Below are 15,105 nucleotides of genomic sequence, written 5' to 3'. Positions count from 1 at the left end.
GTAGGGCTCTTGACAAAAGGGCACTGGCTCCCTTGCTCCCCAATTTATCTCTGCCAGGGGAGTGACGCCCTGGTGGGGTGGGCCCAGCATGATGACGCGAAAAGGCAGGCACTCTCTTCCCTTCCCTGGTCTCTTAGACAAGAGAGCCCCGGTTGTGCCCTCTCCGCTCCAGTGAACAAAGCTAAGACGCAACTGACCGCTTCTTGTCAGATGTTGGTTTCCATTAGTGACAGAGTAACAGAAATACAGTACAGTATTATAATCTACATGACAGTCCCTTGTACTTACGGGGGAAGTAAGAGTCTTGGTGTAGAGGGGGACAGGACAGAGGGAAAGAAAGAGTTATTTACCAAAAGGGTAGAGCACTCATTTTTTCCCTAAACACCTAAGAATGGTGGTTTTCAAACCTGGCTATCCGTTACTCCCCTGGGGGTATAAAAAAAAATCCAGTTGCCCAGGTTGGACCCCCGGATGAGTATGCTTAGCTGTTTCTTTTTCCCCTAAAGTCAGCAAGCCCAAAACTCTACACTTAGAAACTTAAAAGTCACACAGTGCCCTAAAAGCCCTATTAAACTGTGTAGAACAGGGTGAATTGGGAAATATTCCTGGCTTCACAGGCCAGAGAGCTTCGGCGGCTGCCACCCGGCCATGGTGCAGCCCTGGCCGGGAGTCTGCCCGTCTTGAGTCCAGAGGAGATGAGGCAGCGTTTCTAAGTTAATCCTTGGATGTCTCCCTGTTTCCCTCCCAGCACGAGGGTCCTCCCTGTGCAAATCCGTTCATGAAAATCACGTCAAAATAACTCTTCAGGCAGGTGTGAAAGCAGACTGATGGAGGGCATAGTATTGGAGCTGGGGCAGTACACTGGGGCTTATTCCACCGTTGTGCATACTTTGCGTATGTTTGAATGTTTCCCAAAATAAGACGTTTAAAAAACGAAATTGAGCCCTGGCTGGTGTAGCTCAGTGGATTGAGCGCAGGCCTACAAACCAGATGATCGCGGTTCGATTCCCAGTCAGGGCACATGCCTGGGTTGCGGGCCAGTTCCCAGAGGGGGGCACTCAGGAGAGGCAACCATGCATTGATACTTCTCTCCTTCTCTCCTTCCTTTCCCCTCTAAAGATAAATAAATAAAATCTTAAAAAAAAACAAAATTGAAAGAGAGAGAGAGGCACATTCCCTGGCAAAACAGAAGGTGAAATGTGGGAGAAGTCTGGGGTCCAAGTCACATGCTTCACTTGTCTCCTCCTGGGGGTGGGGGCACGCGGCCGTTTGAACACGCTGGCAGAGGCATCAGGCAGCAGAGCCTTGGGAGGATACTCACGACCAGTAGAGCAGCATGAGCAGAAAGGGGCAGATGATGAGGGCCTGCAGGACCTGCCAGTCCCGGCACAGGGCGGCCAGCCCGGGCATGAGGAACTGCCCCGCCATGGCCACGAAGCTCGCCACCATTGTGATCATGAACCGTTTTCCAGGAGGGCACAGCTCTATTCCTGGAACACAGAAAGGACAAGAGAGACATGAGCATCCTGTCTTACGGCCTGGGGGAGCCACGGTGCACCAGGGCCAATGCACTTCTTAGCCAACCGAGAACTGTAAAATAGGTTTTTATTTGCTGGTTGCCATGAGAGCCCTGCATGCACACCAGAGCCCTGAGTGGCGTGTCAGTGTTGAGATCCTCGTTTTTATAGCAGGATGAGCTGAGGACAGGACTGGACTGGAAAGGGAGGGGGAGCATTGGTCCAGGTCACAGAGCAAGCCAGTGGCAAAAGAACGTGGTAATTCGGAGTTGCCAAGGCCAGCACCTAGAAGACACTGTATGGGGGTAGAGTGTCTGCATCACACATTATTCCCAGTTCTGATCTCTGGATGTCACTGAGTTTCTTGCAGCACGGACTCCCTCAGCCCCCTGTTGCCATTCCTTCCATCTAGGATGCTGTACTAGGGGACCCTCTCAATCTCTGTCAGGGCCCCAGGAACATCCACCTGCTCACTCCCACCCACCCGCACATCCCCCCTTTTGAACAAGACAAAACCCAAAGAGTACAGCAGACTCAGATCTTGTGATGATCACACGGAGGCTCCTCCTCCACACTGGAGTTCTCCTGCCCACTGTGCCAGGGCGTGGGGGGCACTCCTCCCTCTGGCCCCAGTCACTGGTGCCTCAGCAGGGGTGTGTTTGATTTACCTTTATAGCTTCAAGACAACACCAGTGTCTGCCTCCTACTAAATGTCTGCTGAATGGAAGGACACCATGGTCCCTCCTGTTTGCAAGAATCTGTATTCTTAATTTGACCTTGAGTAAAAACGATGGTCACAAGACCTTAAACTGTAGCACCCAACTGACAACCGGTAGAGACTGCCACATGAATGTTTCCAGTAAAGGTCTTCAGTACTACAAAAGACAGCTGGGTTTTATACAGTTTTCCCCACAGAGCATACAAGTTTGTTTGCTATTCTCCTCTATAATATGCAGCATTCCCTAAAGCTTGCTTTTTTTTTTAAAAAGTGTAGTTGAAATGAATCTTTTTTTTCATAGACTCTCGGGAGAAAACACTTTTCATGCCTCTATCCTGGGAGACTGTCGATCAGTTGCTACGGCCCATCACCCATCTTCTCACTACCAGGAGACCAGGGCAGAAGTAGGAGGCTGAAAGGCAGTGAGAAGGGGAGCAGATCAGAGGGGAGCACAGACAGGCTGTGGACTTGGCCTCGAGGACAAACCCAGCCCTAACAAGGAGAGGGCGCCACACCAGGCAGTGTCTACACCGGCGCATCTGTGGGAAGCAAATAATAAAGCGATCAGAACTCTCACTCTGCCGCACACACACATATTCATCTTGCTATTTGTGAGCAACAGTGAAAACTGGCATCCTGAAAACAGTGTACAAAGAACTTTTTTTCCATTTAATTAACAAAACAGGATTAAACAGTCCCTCCTGGCCACGGACTGGCTATTCTTTCCAATGCACAGGCCAGGTTCACGTCCAAGACTGCTTCCCAGAAGGGCTCCGGCGTTCACTCTACGTCTGGCATGTCTGCCGTTAACAATAATAAAGAGACGACTCTCTTTAGTGAAGACTACCAGTGGCAAGTTCTAGTTTTCACTTCTTAAACACAAACAGTTTGCTATGGAAACCTGAAATCAGCATCAGGCGGGCTACGTTCAGTTCTGCAGCTCAGCACAGGCGGTATCAAATGAGGAAATTTAGCCCTCGACTACTCAGGTAACTTTTGAACAACGTCAGAGATAACGTGTAGCACCATGGCTGTGTGTCAACAGTACGCGGAGCTGGCACAACAAGCATTGCATTTCACTACCTTTCTCCTTCCCTCCGTGATGCCAGAAGTCTGAAAATATCTGCAAGTCCACTTCTGTTCCCACAGACCCCCTTTGGGATGTCTGATGCCACACAGCAATCCACACTAATCCACACTATGCAGTATCACACAAGGACCACGAGGCGACTTTCCAAAGCCGGGCTACGTTAGTGGATGATGAAGGCAAGCTGCCCCTCGGGGGACAGAGATTCCAGTCTGACGTCTCACTCCCCTCCTGCTGCACGTGAAGTGCTGTGACCAGTACATGTGTCATTTTTACTGTGGATATGATTTCCACAGATGCAGCTTTTCCTCTGTGGGCTTCTCTTGTTCCTTTCCCATAGGCGGTCCGAGCCATCCTCTCCTTGTTACTGAAGCACCACCATCACCTGGGAGCTTGTTAGAGCCGTGGAGCTCAGGCCGCACCCAGCCCCACAGAATCAGCACTCACACTTTAACAAGGTCCCCAGGTGACTCACCGAGAAGCACTAGCTAACTAACTCTATTTCCCCCAAACCAAAAGCATCACCCAAACAGGAGTGATGCTCTTGCCTGCCCCACACACATCTAAGAGAGCTGAATGAATAAAAGCATTTCCCAGCCCCTCCACTCCCTCTGTTTTTGCTAGGAATCCTAGAAGAGAGTTTACTGTGTTTCATTAGGTAGAACAATGCAGAGCACTCCAGCAGCCATGTGCTATTTCGGCATTCCTGCAGGGGCGATGGAAAAACACACATCACACAAGTATGTCACTTGCAGGTAATGACCTTTTTGCCTTGACGTACCAGAAATTCTTTCCAAATTGCCCGATATCAACTATGTTCTGAAGGCAGCTATAAAGATTAAAAAAAAGCAATTATCAAAGAACTGCAGGCACTTGAAACATGCTATTAATCACATGTTCCTTTTGGATAATGAGAAATCAGATTCTCTAAGTGGAAGAGAGAGAGAGAAATATGTCAGAAGGTTACAACCCTAAGTTGCATGCGGAAGGCGGCGTGGAGGTTGCAGTTGCAGGTGGATCCTTTCTGCCCACGAAGGGCCTGCTCTCAGCTCTGCACACAGGAGCAGTTGGTGAAATGCTTCACACTCTTCAGAGATGCTTATAGATTCCTGGCCAGGCTACTGGCCTTGATCTTGAAAGGCAGGGAATGGTGTCCCCAACGCAGCCACCCACTCAGACCCTGGGATATGCAGAACAACAACAGGTCACCCACAAGCCGGTGTCCCTGGCTCTGTGTCGTCAGCTGCTCAGCAGCACCCGTGGAAAGCCCAGGCTACATGCTGCCTTCTAACACTTCTTAGAGCTCCCTTCCTTGCCAATGTGGTCGACCACAATTCATCTTAGTAGATTTCCACTTACGGCAGCACCCCCTTCATCAGGGAAAACAATTAAAGGTCACAAAAAACTACCATCTTAGGTGATGCATTATAGATTCAAACATAAAAATACATCAAGTGTCTAGCATGCAGCGCTTTCCCCACCTGCATAACTGCCTGGAGGCTGGAGCCAGACAGTCTGGGTTCACATCCTGTCCCTAGTGCTTATGTGCCTGTGACCTGGTTCAGCCATCTAGGAGCTCTGTGTCTTAGTTTTGTCATCTGTAAAGTGGGCTGTTGTAATAAGCATCAAAGAAGCACAGAGGGCCTGAATAGAGTAAGTGCTATATGTGGGCTTTTGTAAGTAATAATACTATGCATGGTTAGCATATATAATACAATTATTGCCAAGTCATTCTTTGGTCTCATTTGACCTCTTTATTATTCACCTGACTGGGTGAATTTCAAGGAAGAGCTGTTTGTTCTAAAAAGACTGAAAAAGAGAAACAGCCTATAATGATAGTCTATATTATTTTTTCTCATTATATTTTATTTCTTAGAGATTCTCATAAACCTAAAAACAATCTGTCAACTAAAAAACAGAATTAAGTAAATCCTCAAAAACCACAACAAAAATCCTTTTTGTCAAAATTACTTTTCCCAGCTTTGGCCAAGATGGAGGTGTAGGGAGACACACTGTGCCTCCTTGCACAACCAAAAGGAGGACAACAACAAATTTAAAAACAAAAAACAACCAGAACCAACAGAAAATCAAACTGTATGGAAGCCCGACAACCAAGGAGTTAAAGAAGAAACATTCATCCAGACCAGCAGAAGGGGCGGAGACAGGCAGCTGGGCAGAGAGGACTCGCCGCAGAGCAGTGGCTGGAGGACCAGGGAGGGCAAGGATGCGGCTGGTGGACCTGGAGAGGCAGCGGATTGTGGACTGGGTGCAAATAAACTGGGAGGAACAACTAGGGAATGAGACAGACCTCGGGACCCAGAGTTTCAGTGCAGGGAAATAAAGCCTCAAACCTCTGACTGAAAACACCTGTAGGGGCTGAGGTGGCAGCAGGAGAAACTCCCAGCCTCACAGGAGAGTTCACTGCAGAGACCCACAGGGCCTTAGAATGTACACAAGCCCACCCACCCACCCAGGAATCAGCATCAGAAGGGCCAAATTTGGCTGTGGATAGAGGGGGAACGGAAGGCCTGCCGAGAGCTGAGCAAGCAGCATCGCTCCCTCTTGGACCCCTCCTGGACATAAAGCGCCACAACACAGTTACCTGGGTTGCCTCCCCTGGTGAATACCTAATGCTCCACCCTTTACTATGTAACAGGGGCATCGAGGCAAAAAAAAAAAGGCCCAAATGAAAGAACAGATCAAAGCTCCAGAAAAAATATAACTAAGCAACCAAGAGATAGCCAATCTATCAGATGCACAGTTCAAAACACTGGTAATCAGGATGTTCACAGAATTAGTTGAATATGGTTGCAAATTAGGTGAAAAAATGAAGGCTATGCTAAGTGAAATAAAGGAAAAGGTATAGGGAACCAGCAGTGATGGGAAGAAAACTGGGACTCAAATCAACAGGAAAAAAGAAACATTCAACCAGAAAAGAATGAAGAAACAATTCAAAAAAAATGAGAGGCTTAGGAACCTCCAGGACATCTTTAAACATTCCAACATCCAAATCATAGGGGTGCCAGAAGGAGAAGAGGAAGAGGAAGAAATTGAAAACTTATTTGAACAAATAATAAAGGGGAACTTCCCTGATTTGGCAAAGGAAACAGACTTCCAGGAAATCCAGGAAGCTCAGAGAGTCCCAAAGAAGTTGGACTCAAGGAGGAACACACCAAGGCACATCATAATTATACTAGCCAAGATTAAAGATAAGTAGAGAATCTTAAAAGCAGCAAGAGGAAAGGAGACAGTTACCTACAAAGGAGTCCCCATAACACCATCAGCTGATTTCTCAAAAAGGTCCTGGAAAGAAGTATTCTAAGTCATGAAAGGCAAGGACATACAGCCAAAATTACTCTATCCAGCAAAACTATCATTTATAATGGAAGGACAGATAAAGTGCTTCCTGGATAAGGTCAAGTTAAAGGAGTTCATCATTATTAAGCCCTTATTATATGAAATGTTAAAGAGACTTATCTAGGAAAAAGAAGATAAAAGTGTGAACAGTAAAATGACAACCAAACACAGTTATTAGCAAACACACCTAAAACAAAAACAAAAGGAAACTAAGCAAACAACTAAAACAGGATCAGAATCACAGAAATGGAGATCATGTGGAGGGTTATCAGTGGGGGAATGGGAGGGAGAGAGAAGGGGAACAGTTACAGAGAATAAGTAGCATAGATGGTAGGTAGAAAATAGACAGGAGGAGGTTAAGAATAGTATAGGAAATGTAGAAGCCAAAGAACTTATATGTATGACCCATGGACACAAACTAAAGGGGGGGAATATGGGTGGGAGGGGGTGTGCAGGGTTGGGGGAATAAAGGGGGAACAATGGGACAACAGTAATAGCATAATCAATAAAATATATTTAAAAAAATTACTTTTCCCCTAACACATTAATGGAGAAGGCTTACAAGGTATTCTTACAAGCTTGATAGACTTTGTCGATAAACAGAAATTACTGAAGCTTATGAGAATTAAATAGCATGTAATTAAAACTTAACTGAGGCATTGGAACTGTGAAAAAAGGGATTATGTCTACAACAGCCAGAGAACATGGGGTGTAGGTATAGCCCTGAGGCCTGTCTGTAAGCTGTGCTGGGAATGTGAGATCTTTGAGGGGGCTTTCAGAAGCCTTCAGATTCTTGTAATCTTCCTGGAGAAAAAGAAAATAGTGCTGCCCAGATCAGCCACTTCAGGTGATGAAGGAAATAGAAAGCTCAAGACCAGAAGGAAGTGAGGCAGTGAAGCCTCGGGGTCATCACCAGCGGGCCAGAGAAAAGTTGATAGTCACTCCTCAAAGGAAGGTGTGCAGGTCAGTTTGCTGTGTCAGTGTTGCTAAACTACAGTTCCCCGGTAGTCTATTAATAGTAATCTAGGTGTTGTTGCCAACGTATTTTGTAGATGAGACTGACATCCATAGTCAGTTGATTGTGACTGACTAAATAGGTTATCCTAGATAATCTAGGAGGGCCTGACCCAAACAGTTGTAAGGCCTTCAAAACAGAGCTGAGGATTCCTTGAGGAAGACAAACGCATGCTGTCTGTGGATGGCAGCTTCACCCTGTGCCTGACTTCCAGCTGCCCTTCCCACCGGCCTGTCCCAAAGAGTTCAGATCTGCCCAACCTGCCGCCATAACCGCATAAGGCAGCTCCTTGTAGAAAGTCCCTTCCTGTCTATCTCCACCTGGTTCTGGCTTCTTGCACCCACACCAGGTCACATAGCCCTGTCTCAGAAGTTGCTCACTCTGCTGGCTGCTGCGCCTTCCCACACCTCCTGGCACTGCTTCTTTTCCCAGGGCAGCCTGGACACCATTCCCTGCACAGAGCACTGCCAAGCTCAGGGGGCATCTAAGTCAAAACCCATGCAGGTGGCAGGCATTGTTCTACCTTCTCTGTTAAATACGTACATGGCCCTTAGATAGGTCCCTCGGATTAGATGACAAAACGGCACTGAGAACTGGCCAGGATATGTAGCTCAGGCAGAGGGGAGCAAGGCAGAAAGAAGACAGCTGAAGGGTTAACATTAAACTTCAGAGTTTGGAAAGGATTTCATTAATTCTGCAATAGTAGGAAAAACCGTGATGGCGTTTACCTGTATTTGGGCAGCAGAAAGGTTAGAGAGAGGGTGCTCTTACCCACCAGGAATCTGAGGGCCAATCTGAAAAGGGAGCAAACAGCTCTCCAAGGCCCCACCCAGCTCGCAAACTCCATGATCCTACACAAGAGCTGCTAAGAGGCCTTAAATATGCATATGGACTACATTTCAAACACTCTCCCACTTAAAGTGATGGCATCAAAGCACAAGTAGCTGAAATTACCATATTTTTTGGACCATGAGACACACCTAGGTTTTAGAGGAGGAAAATAGGAAAAAAAATTTGAAGCAAAAAAATGTGGTCAAATATTTAATAACATAATATTTCACCAGTGTAAATGTAAAAAGAACTCAACAGCAGCATTAACAATCATTATCCCTCCCAAATTTAGCCGGGGGAGGGGGAGGTGCATTTTATAGTCCAAAAAATATGGTAGCCGTGTGGTCTGAATAAAAGGTTTTGAGGATGCAGAGTTCCAAGGGTGAGCCCGGGTGGCTCCGAACCCAGCTGCACTGTTGCCGCTGAACCAGGAGCTCTACAGTACAGTGCCTACAAACTCCATGGGCCGGTGGCAGGGCACCTCTTCGGGAACCTGGCTAAGTGGGCAGTGCTACAAGAGGAACCCAAGTCAGGTGACCATTAAAGAGAAAAACAAAGTCCTTCCAGAAAACACCTCTGAACACATCCTCCAAGAACCTCAACACACAAAATACTGCCCTTTAGCCAATACCAAAGGCTTTGTCTCCTCATTTACTCACCTTTGTCAACCGTGCTGGCCTTGATGGATTGTAAAAGCCTACAGTTTTGCCCCGGCCAGGTTGCCAGTTGGTTGGAGCATCATCCCATGCACGAAAAAGTTTGCAGATTCAATCCCCGTCAGGGTACATGCCTAGGTCACGGGTTCGATAACCAGTAGGGGTACGTATGGAGGCGACTGATTGATGTTTCTCTCTGCCATCAGTGTTTCTCTCTATCCCCCCCTTCCTCTCTCTCTAAAATCAACAAATATATCCTTTGGTGAGGATTTAAAAAAAAAGCCAATCATCAACTTGCAAAAAATAAATAAATAAAGGCCTACGGTTTTGCTTATTCAATGCCAAATAATGATTTTAGAAACTCCTTGCTTATATCAATACGACTTCATTAAAAAAAGACTCCTGTTCACATAAAGCTGAGCCTACCTCAGCACTGGCAGGCAGAGGTGACTTGTAGCTCACAACCCTCAGATGAGGGCGGCAGAGCTGGACAGGAGCCGCACTTTGGGCAGAGGCACTCACGCTGAAGCTTTTGGGCCAGGGCTCTGGGTAAGAGTCGGAGTTCTGTGCTGGCAGGACTCACCCTGCTTCAGTATCTAAGGTATGTGCCTGCCAGAAATACCAATTAGGGAATGGGGCTTTAACATTCTCTTCCCACCTCCCCAACCCCCAACAGAATACTTATCTGTTGACTGTATTTGGGAATTGTGGTTATTTAGTTAAAAAAATTGAAACCAGTCTTAAAAAGACACGTCCCATTTTTCTATAATATGTAAGTAGATAAAACACAATCCTTATCTTTCTTAAATATATTTTTATAAAATTGTATATGTGCATATGCTGACATCTCTATTTTTTTGGAATTGCTAAGTATTCCTAACACGTCTAAAATAGCCCACACACCCTGGGTGGTTCAGTTGGTTGGAGTGTTGTCCCATACATCAAAAGGTTGTGGGTTCAATCCCTGGTCAGGGTGCATACCTAGGTTGTAGGTTTGAATCCTGTTTGGGCTGTGTATGGGAGGCAACCAATTGATGTTTCTCTCTCTCTCTCTCTCTCTCTCTCTCAAAACAATAAATATATCCTAGGGTGAGGATTGAAAAAAAATTGCCCACAGGATTCTTCTGATCGGAGCTGTCTAGTAACAAAGGAACATACGAATCTGACTGACACTATTTACACCAGAGAACAAGGAATGTGCTCTGCAAGGGAGAGCCTGAGGCCCAGACTGTGGGTGGACAGTGGGGGTCGAATTCCTTTCCTGACTCTTCCAGGCCAGGGGAAGTCACTCAAACTCTCTGTGCTCCTGTTCCCTGGTCTATGGAGTAGGCAGTAACTGCACCGGATCCATGCTGGTACATATCTAACCTCTGTAGAGGGCTTCCGGTTTGCAGCTATCCTTATAGACCTCAGTAAGGCCCTCAGTACGGCCCTGAGTGGGCCATGTCACCAAGAGACTAGCTCCAGTGAGCCAAGTTCTTCCACACGGGACCTAAATTGCCCTGTGTGTTAGACAAAACTTGGCCAGAAATGACAGAATGATATGGTGTACAAGCACCATATGACAGGATTCTTATTTTTTAATAGCCCTTGCTACTCAGGGAAAGCTGATAAGGTTACTTGAAAGGAAGAAGAATCTCTTCTGGGTAAGGGTCTTTGCCCCAGTGGAGGTTGTGCGGGGGCAGGCACCAGCTGTCCCTCTCTTCCTGCTACCTGCCTCCTCCTGTGGCACTTCACTCTGGCCAGGAAACTCACACCCAGACCCACCTCTCCCCCCTCACAAATTCCTAGATTAGACTCCACCAAAGAAACAGAGAGATCTGAATGCAGGAGAAAAATGCCTCTAAGCTGATAAAAGCACACACTCTTCCTAGTAAGCTCAGCAAAGATTCAGAACCTTTCACTGTACAATGGACTTTAGAAGAAAAGCCAGTCCTTGCAGTTTCCCTGGCTGCACTTCCCAGGACACTCTGCTGGACGCAGGACACTGCTCCGCACAAGAGGGGCCTGAACTGCCCACTGGAGGAGGGGCCAAAACAGGCTCAGGAGAGGGCAGTGTCTCCCCAAACTGTAGTTGAGCACTGCAATGAAACACTATTCCTGGGATGGCCCAGAGACTGAGAAACCCATCAAAACACGGGGCACTGCTGAACAGCTCGGCCAGCCGCAAAAAGGAGCAAAGCCACACCAAGGCTCCTGGGCCACTGCCACCAAACTGCACGGCCCTGTGGCAAGTACAAACATCACTCACAGAGGCCACCTTTCCAAAGTCACCAACCTTTCAGACTAAGCCTCCTCTTTTATCAATCAGATAGTTCGGAAGTGCATTGCAATCCCGGAGTAGAATTTCCCTGAATTGAAGAAAGCCCTGCTTTCTCCATGGCATCCCCCAACCTCACCTGCGAGACCAACGGGTTGGCAATGCCGCCTGCCTCACTTGGGCACTTGCTTCCTCCAGCCTGGCTCCCTCTCAGCCTTGGGGCTGCTGACACCCACATGGAGGCTGATAGGGGCCCTTCCAAGCAGAACGTGAGCCACTGGGGTCCCACTCGGCCAGGGGAAGAACTCCAGAGCTCCAGCTGGCTGACTGACCTCCTGTGGCCGTGCACCTGAGAGCCTGTCTCTTTATTGCACTTGCCCTCCCTCAGCCAGGCCTGGATGTGAATGTGCCGATCCCTAATTACTGCCCCGGCCAAGGACACAGGGCCCCAGGAGTCCTAAAAAAATAGACCTTTGGGTCTGGGATTGTGAAATTACCAAGAGGGCCTGAAATTGCCAGTCATGTAGACTCAAATAGCATTTTAGGGTATGACTATAAAAGGTTGCTATTATCACAATAGCTCCAAATTTTCCCTTCCCCATAAGAAACTGCTTTTTCCTCTTAATTTAGGACCTGCCAACCTAAAGGAATGGTCTGAACAGTCTGAAGGCTGTTTTCTCCATTTAGAGAAAGGGAAAATACAAACTACAAAAATTTGAATATTTCCTACCTATGACATTCCAGTGACCGGCAGACATGGGGACATGGGCATTTCAATGCTCAGATGCAGAGGTACCGAATGAATTAGCTGCTGAGTATGTATCGTGTCTCAAGGGCCAGGCTAAGTAACAACTGCCACTCACTGTGGGTTGAACCCTCAAGGGTTCCTGCATTAAACTCACTTAATCTGCCCAACAACTCCATGATTGTTTTTGACTGTGCTGTTACACAAGAGGATCTTGAAGCTCAGAGTCATTAAGTGACCTGTCCAAGATCACATAGCTAAGGAGGGGGAGACTCCCTTGGCTTTGCTAATGCTCAGCCTCGTTCTCAGAGCCTCTGAGAGCTGCCGCCACTGTCAGGCACCTTGCAGGGGCTCAGATACCTGTCAAAGGCAGCACGTTTGATGGCTGCTTCCTGTCTAGTGCAGTCACTCTACCTGCATTCCTCTTCCCTTAGATTCCTACAATGGAACAGTTAGAGTCAGGGTGGCCAGGTCAGTAAACCTCAAGAACCCAATCTTTTTATACATGGAGCTCATCATGGTCCACATATTCATATGCTGATAAAATTTGGTGACCATAAAACCCAGCTCCCCAATATGACCCATAAAGTGCAGTTTCCTTTCCAGATAAGTTCTTTCTACCATCTTATTTTTTTTCTTTGAACTAATATTGCAATTCCTCAAAATGAGGAATAGGGATTTAAACCTGATCTCTCTGCTCAGCAATCTCTTCTGCTTAAAAATAGTGAATGGTATTCAGTAGTACACACTTATGAATTTACTATCAATATACTATATTTAATAAGAGAAGAAATATCCAAGGAGAGAAATGACTTCAAGCATCAGAATAACTTCAAGTTTGCAGAAGTCTTCGCATTTTAAGTTGGCTGAGCATTTCCAAGCTAAATGAAGGAGCAGACACAGAACATGAGTGGTTTTAGCGTCAAGAACACACTTTGGAAATTAGCATCCAGGTTTTCCAGCAGCCAGTTCCTAAGTAAAAGTCCATAGTCTTCATTTTCCATGACACTGTGCATTCCATGAATCAAACACACTGACTACCCCTGGAGCAAATGGAAGCCTCAGGCCTTCCAAGGAGGGTGGTCCCAACTCTGCCCGACGGCAGTGTGCTCTCAGCTTCCCCAGAATGTCCGAGGCAGGGAGCGTTACAAACTGCTATTTCTCATCATCGGTGTTGTTAATATTGTTATTTTATGAGCTTGGCAAGCAATCAGGGTATGTGATAAACAGAATATATTTCAACAATAGTTCATAGTATCATTACTATGTAACAGCTAGCAATAGTGAATGCATTTCACTTTTTGGCATAATTTTTCTACACAGGGAAGAATTATCAGCAACGTTGTGGTTCTAAACAAGGTTTTTCTTTTCTGTTTTCTTATTTTTCCATCTTCTCTTGCATTTGCATTAAAAAACCTTTTACTTTTTTAATTTTATATATAATCCTTTTATTGTCGTCTTGAAACTTAAAAATATTGTTCAAGTACAGTTTTCTGTCTTATATTCCCAGCCCTGCCCCCCCGCCCCCAGTCCTTCCCACCTCCCTCCCATTTCCACCCCCCACCTTAGTTATTGTCCACGTGTCCTTTATACTAGTTTCTGTGAATCCTTCCGCTTTTCCCCTGTGATTCTCTCCCCTCTCCCCTATGGTCCCTGTCAGCCTGTTTTGTATTTCAGTGTCTTTGGTCATATTTTGCTTGCTTGTTTGTTTTGTTGTTTAGCTTCTGGTTAAAGGTGAGATCATATGATATTTGTCTTTCACCACCTGGCTTATTTCACTCAGCATAATGCTTTCCAGTTCCATCCATGATGTTGCAAAGGGTAGTAGCTCCTTCTTTCTTTCTGCTGCACAGAATTCCACTGTGTAAATGTACCATAGTTTTTTGATCCATTTATTTACCGATGGGCATCTAGGTTGCTTCCAACTCTTGGCTATTGTAAATTGTGCTGCTATGAACACTGGGGTGCACAGGTTCTTTGGGATTGGTGTTTTGGGGTTCTTAGGATACAATTCCAGTAGTGGAATTGCTGGGTCAAACGGCACGTTCATTTTTAGTTTTCTTAGAAAATTCCATACTGTTAAAAAAACCTTTTCTTTTGAAAGTTCATATATTCACAAAGACAGAATAGCTTAATAACTACCTATATTGCATCTACTAGGGTTAGCAATTATCAGTATTTTGCTTCTCTTAGTTCCTTTGCCTCTTTTCTCTCTTTCACTTTTTCCTGTAATATTTTAAATCAAATTCTTGAAATCCTGTCATTTCATTTCTAAATATAAATATAGGTCCCACTACAAAAAGGGCATTTTCTTACACAAAGACAATACCATCATCACATGTAACAGAATTAATAATTATTTCATAGTACTTAGTATCTGGTCTGTGTTCAAATTCAGTTACTCAAAAAAGTCCCTTTATGGTTATATTAAACAAAATCAGGTCCAAACCGTTGGGAACCACTCTGCCTGGTTTCAGGAGTTGTAACTGACCCCCATGGCTAAGACTGAGTGAGCGACCTCCGGAATATGAGCCACTAAGGAGACAGAGCTTGTCCCCTGCCCTCAACATGTAGTCTATGCCCCCCAGATGAGGGGCAACCTAAGCCAGACACGATCACTTGGGAGGCCATCATGGAAGGACTCAGGGGGCTGCAGCAAAGAGGGAGTGATGGACCCTTGCCCCCTGGCTATTCCGACATAGACTGAGTCCCCATTTCCATTTGGGAGAAGTGCTTCCTGGCTCTAATCCACTTAAGCCTGAAAATCTGTGATGGAGGAGGTGATGCAGCCCCTTGCCTGGCTAGAGCGGGATCCGGGGTGATCAGGCCTAAGAAAGAATATGTAAAATCCTGTGAAACCTGCTTTGTTTAGAATGCTCTCATTTAAATGATAAGGGTCCAAGCAAGATGTTTGTTCCT

The 15,105-nt window shown here is 46.1% G+C and overlaps 1 protein-coding gene across 3 annotated transcripts in view; it reads right to left on the bottom strand.

The window, feature by feature from the left end:
* Positions 1–15,105, bottom strand: part of SLC22A23 (solute carrier family 22 member 23) — a 177,205-nt gene that overhangs the window by 49,827 nt on the left and 112,273 nt on the right. For 2 of the 3 annotated variants that reach the window (XM_037045415.1, XM_037045416.1), the window contains one exon: positions 1,322–1,490. In XM_037045415.1, coding sequence (XP_036901310.1) covers positions 1,322–1,490 — 169 coding nt within the window. Of the gene's footprint in view, positions 1–1,321; positions 1,491–15,105 lie in introns of those variants that run through there. The other variant, XM_037045417.1, reaches the window with a different exon arrangement.

Source organism: Sturnira hondurensis, unplaced genomic scaffold (assembly GCF_014824575.4).
Source record: "Sturnira hondurensis isolate 20B ecotype Veracruz unplaced genomic scaffold, ASM1482457v3 Scaffold0004271, whole genome shotgun sequence".
NCBI classification, from domain to species: domain Eukaryota; kingdom Metazoa; phylum Chordata; class Mammalia; order Chiroptera; family Phyllostomidae; genus Sturnira; species Sturnira hondurensis.
The sequence above is the reverse complement of the archived record's forward strand: the minus strand, read 5'-3'. Positions and strand labels throughout refer to the sequence as shown.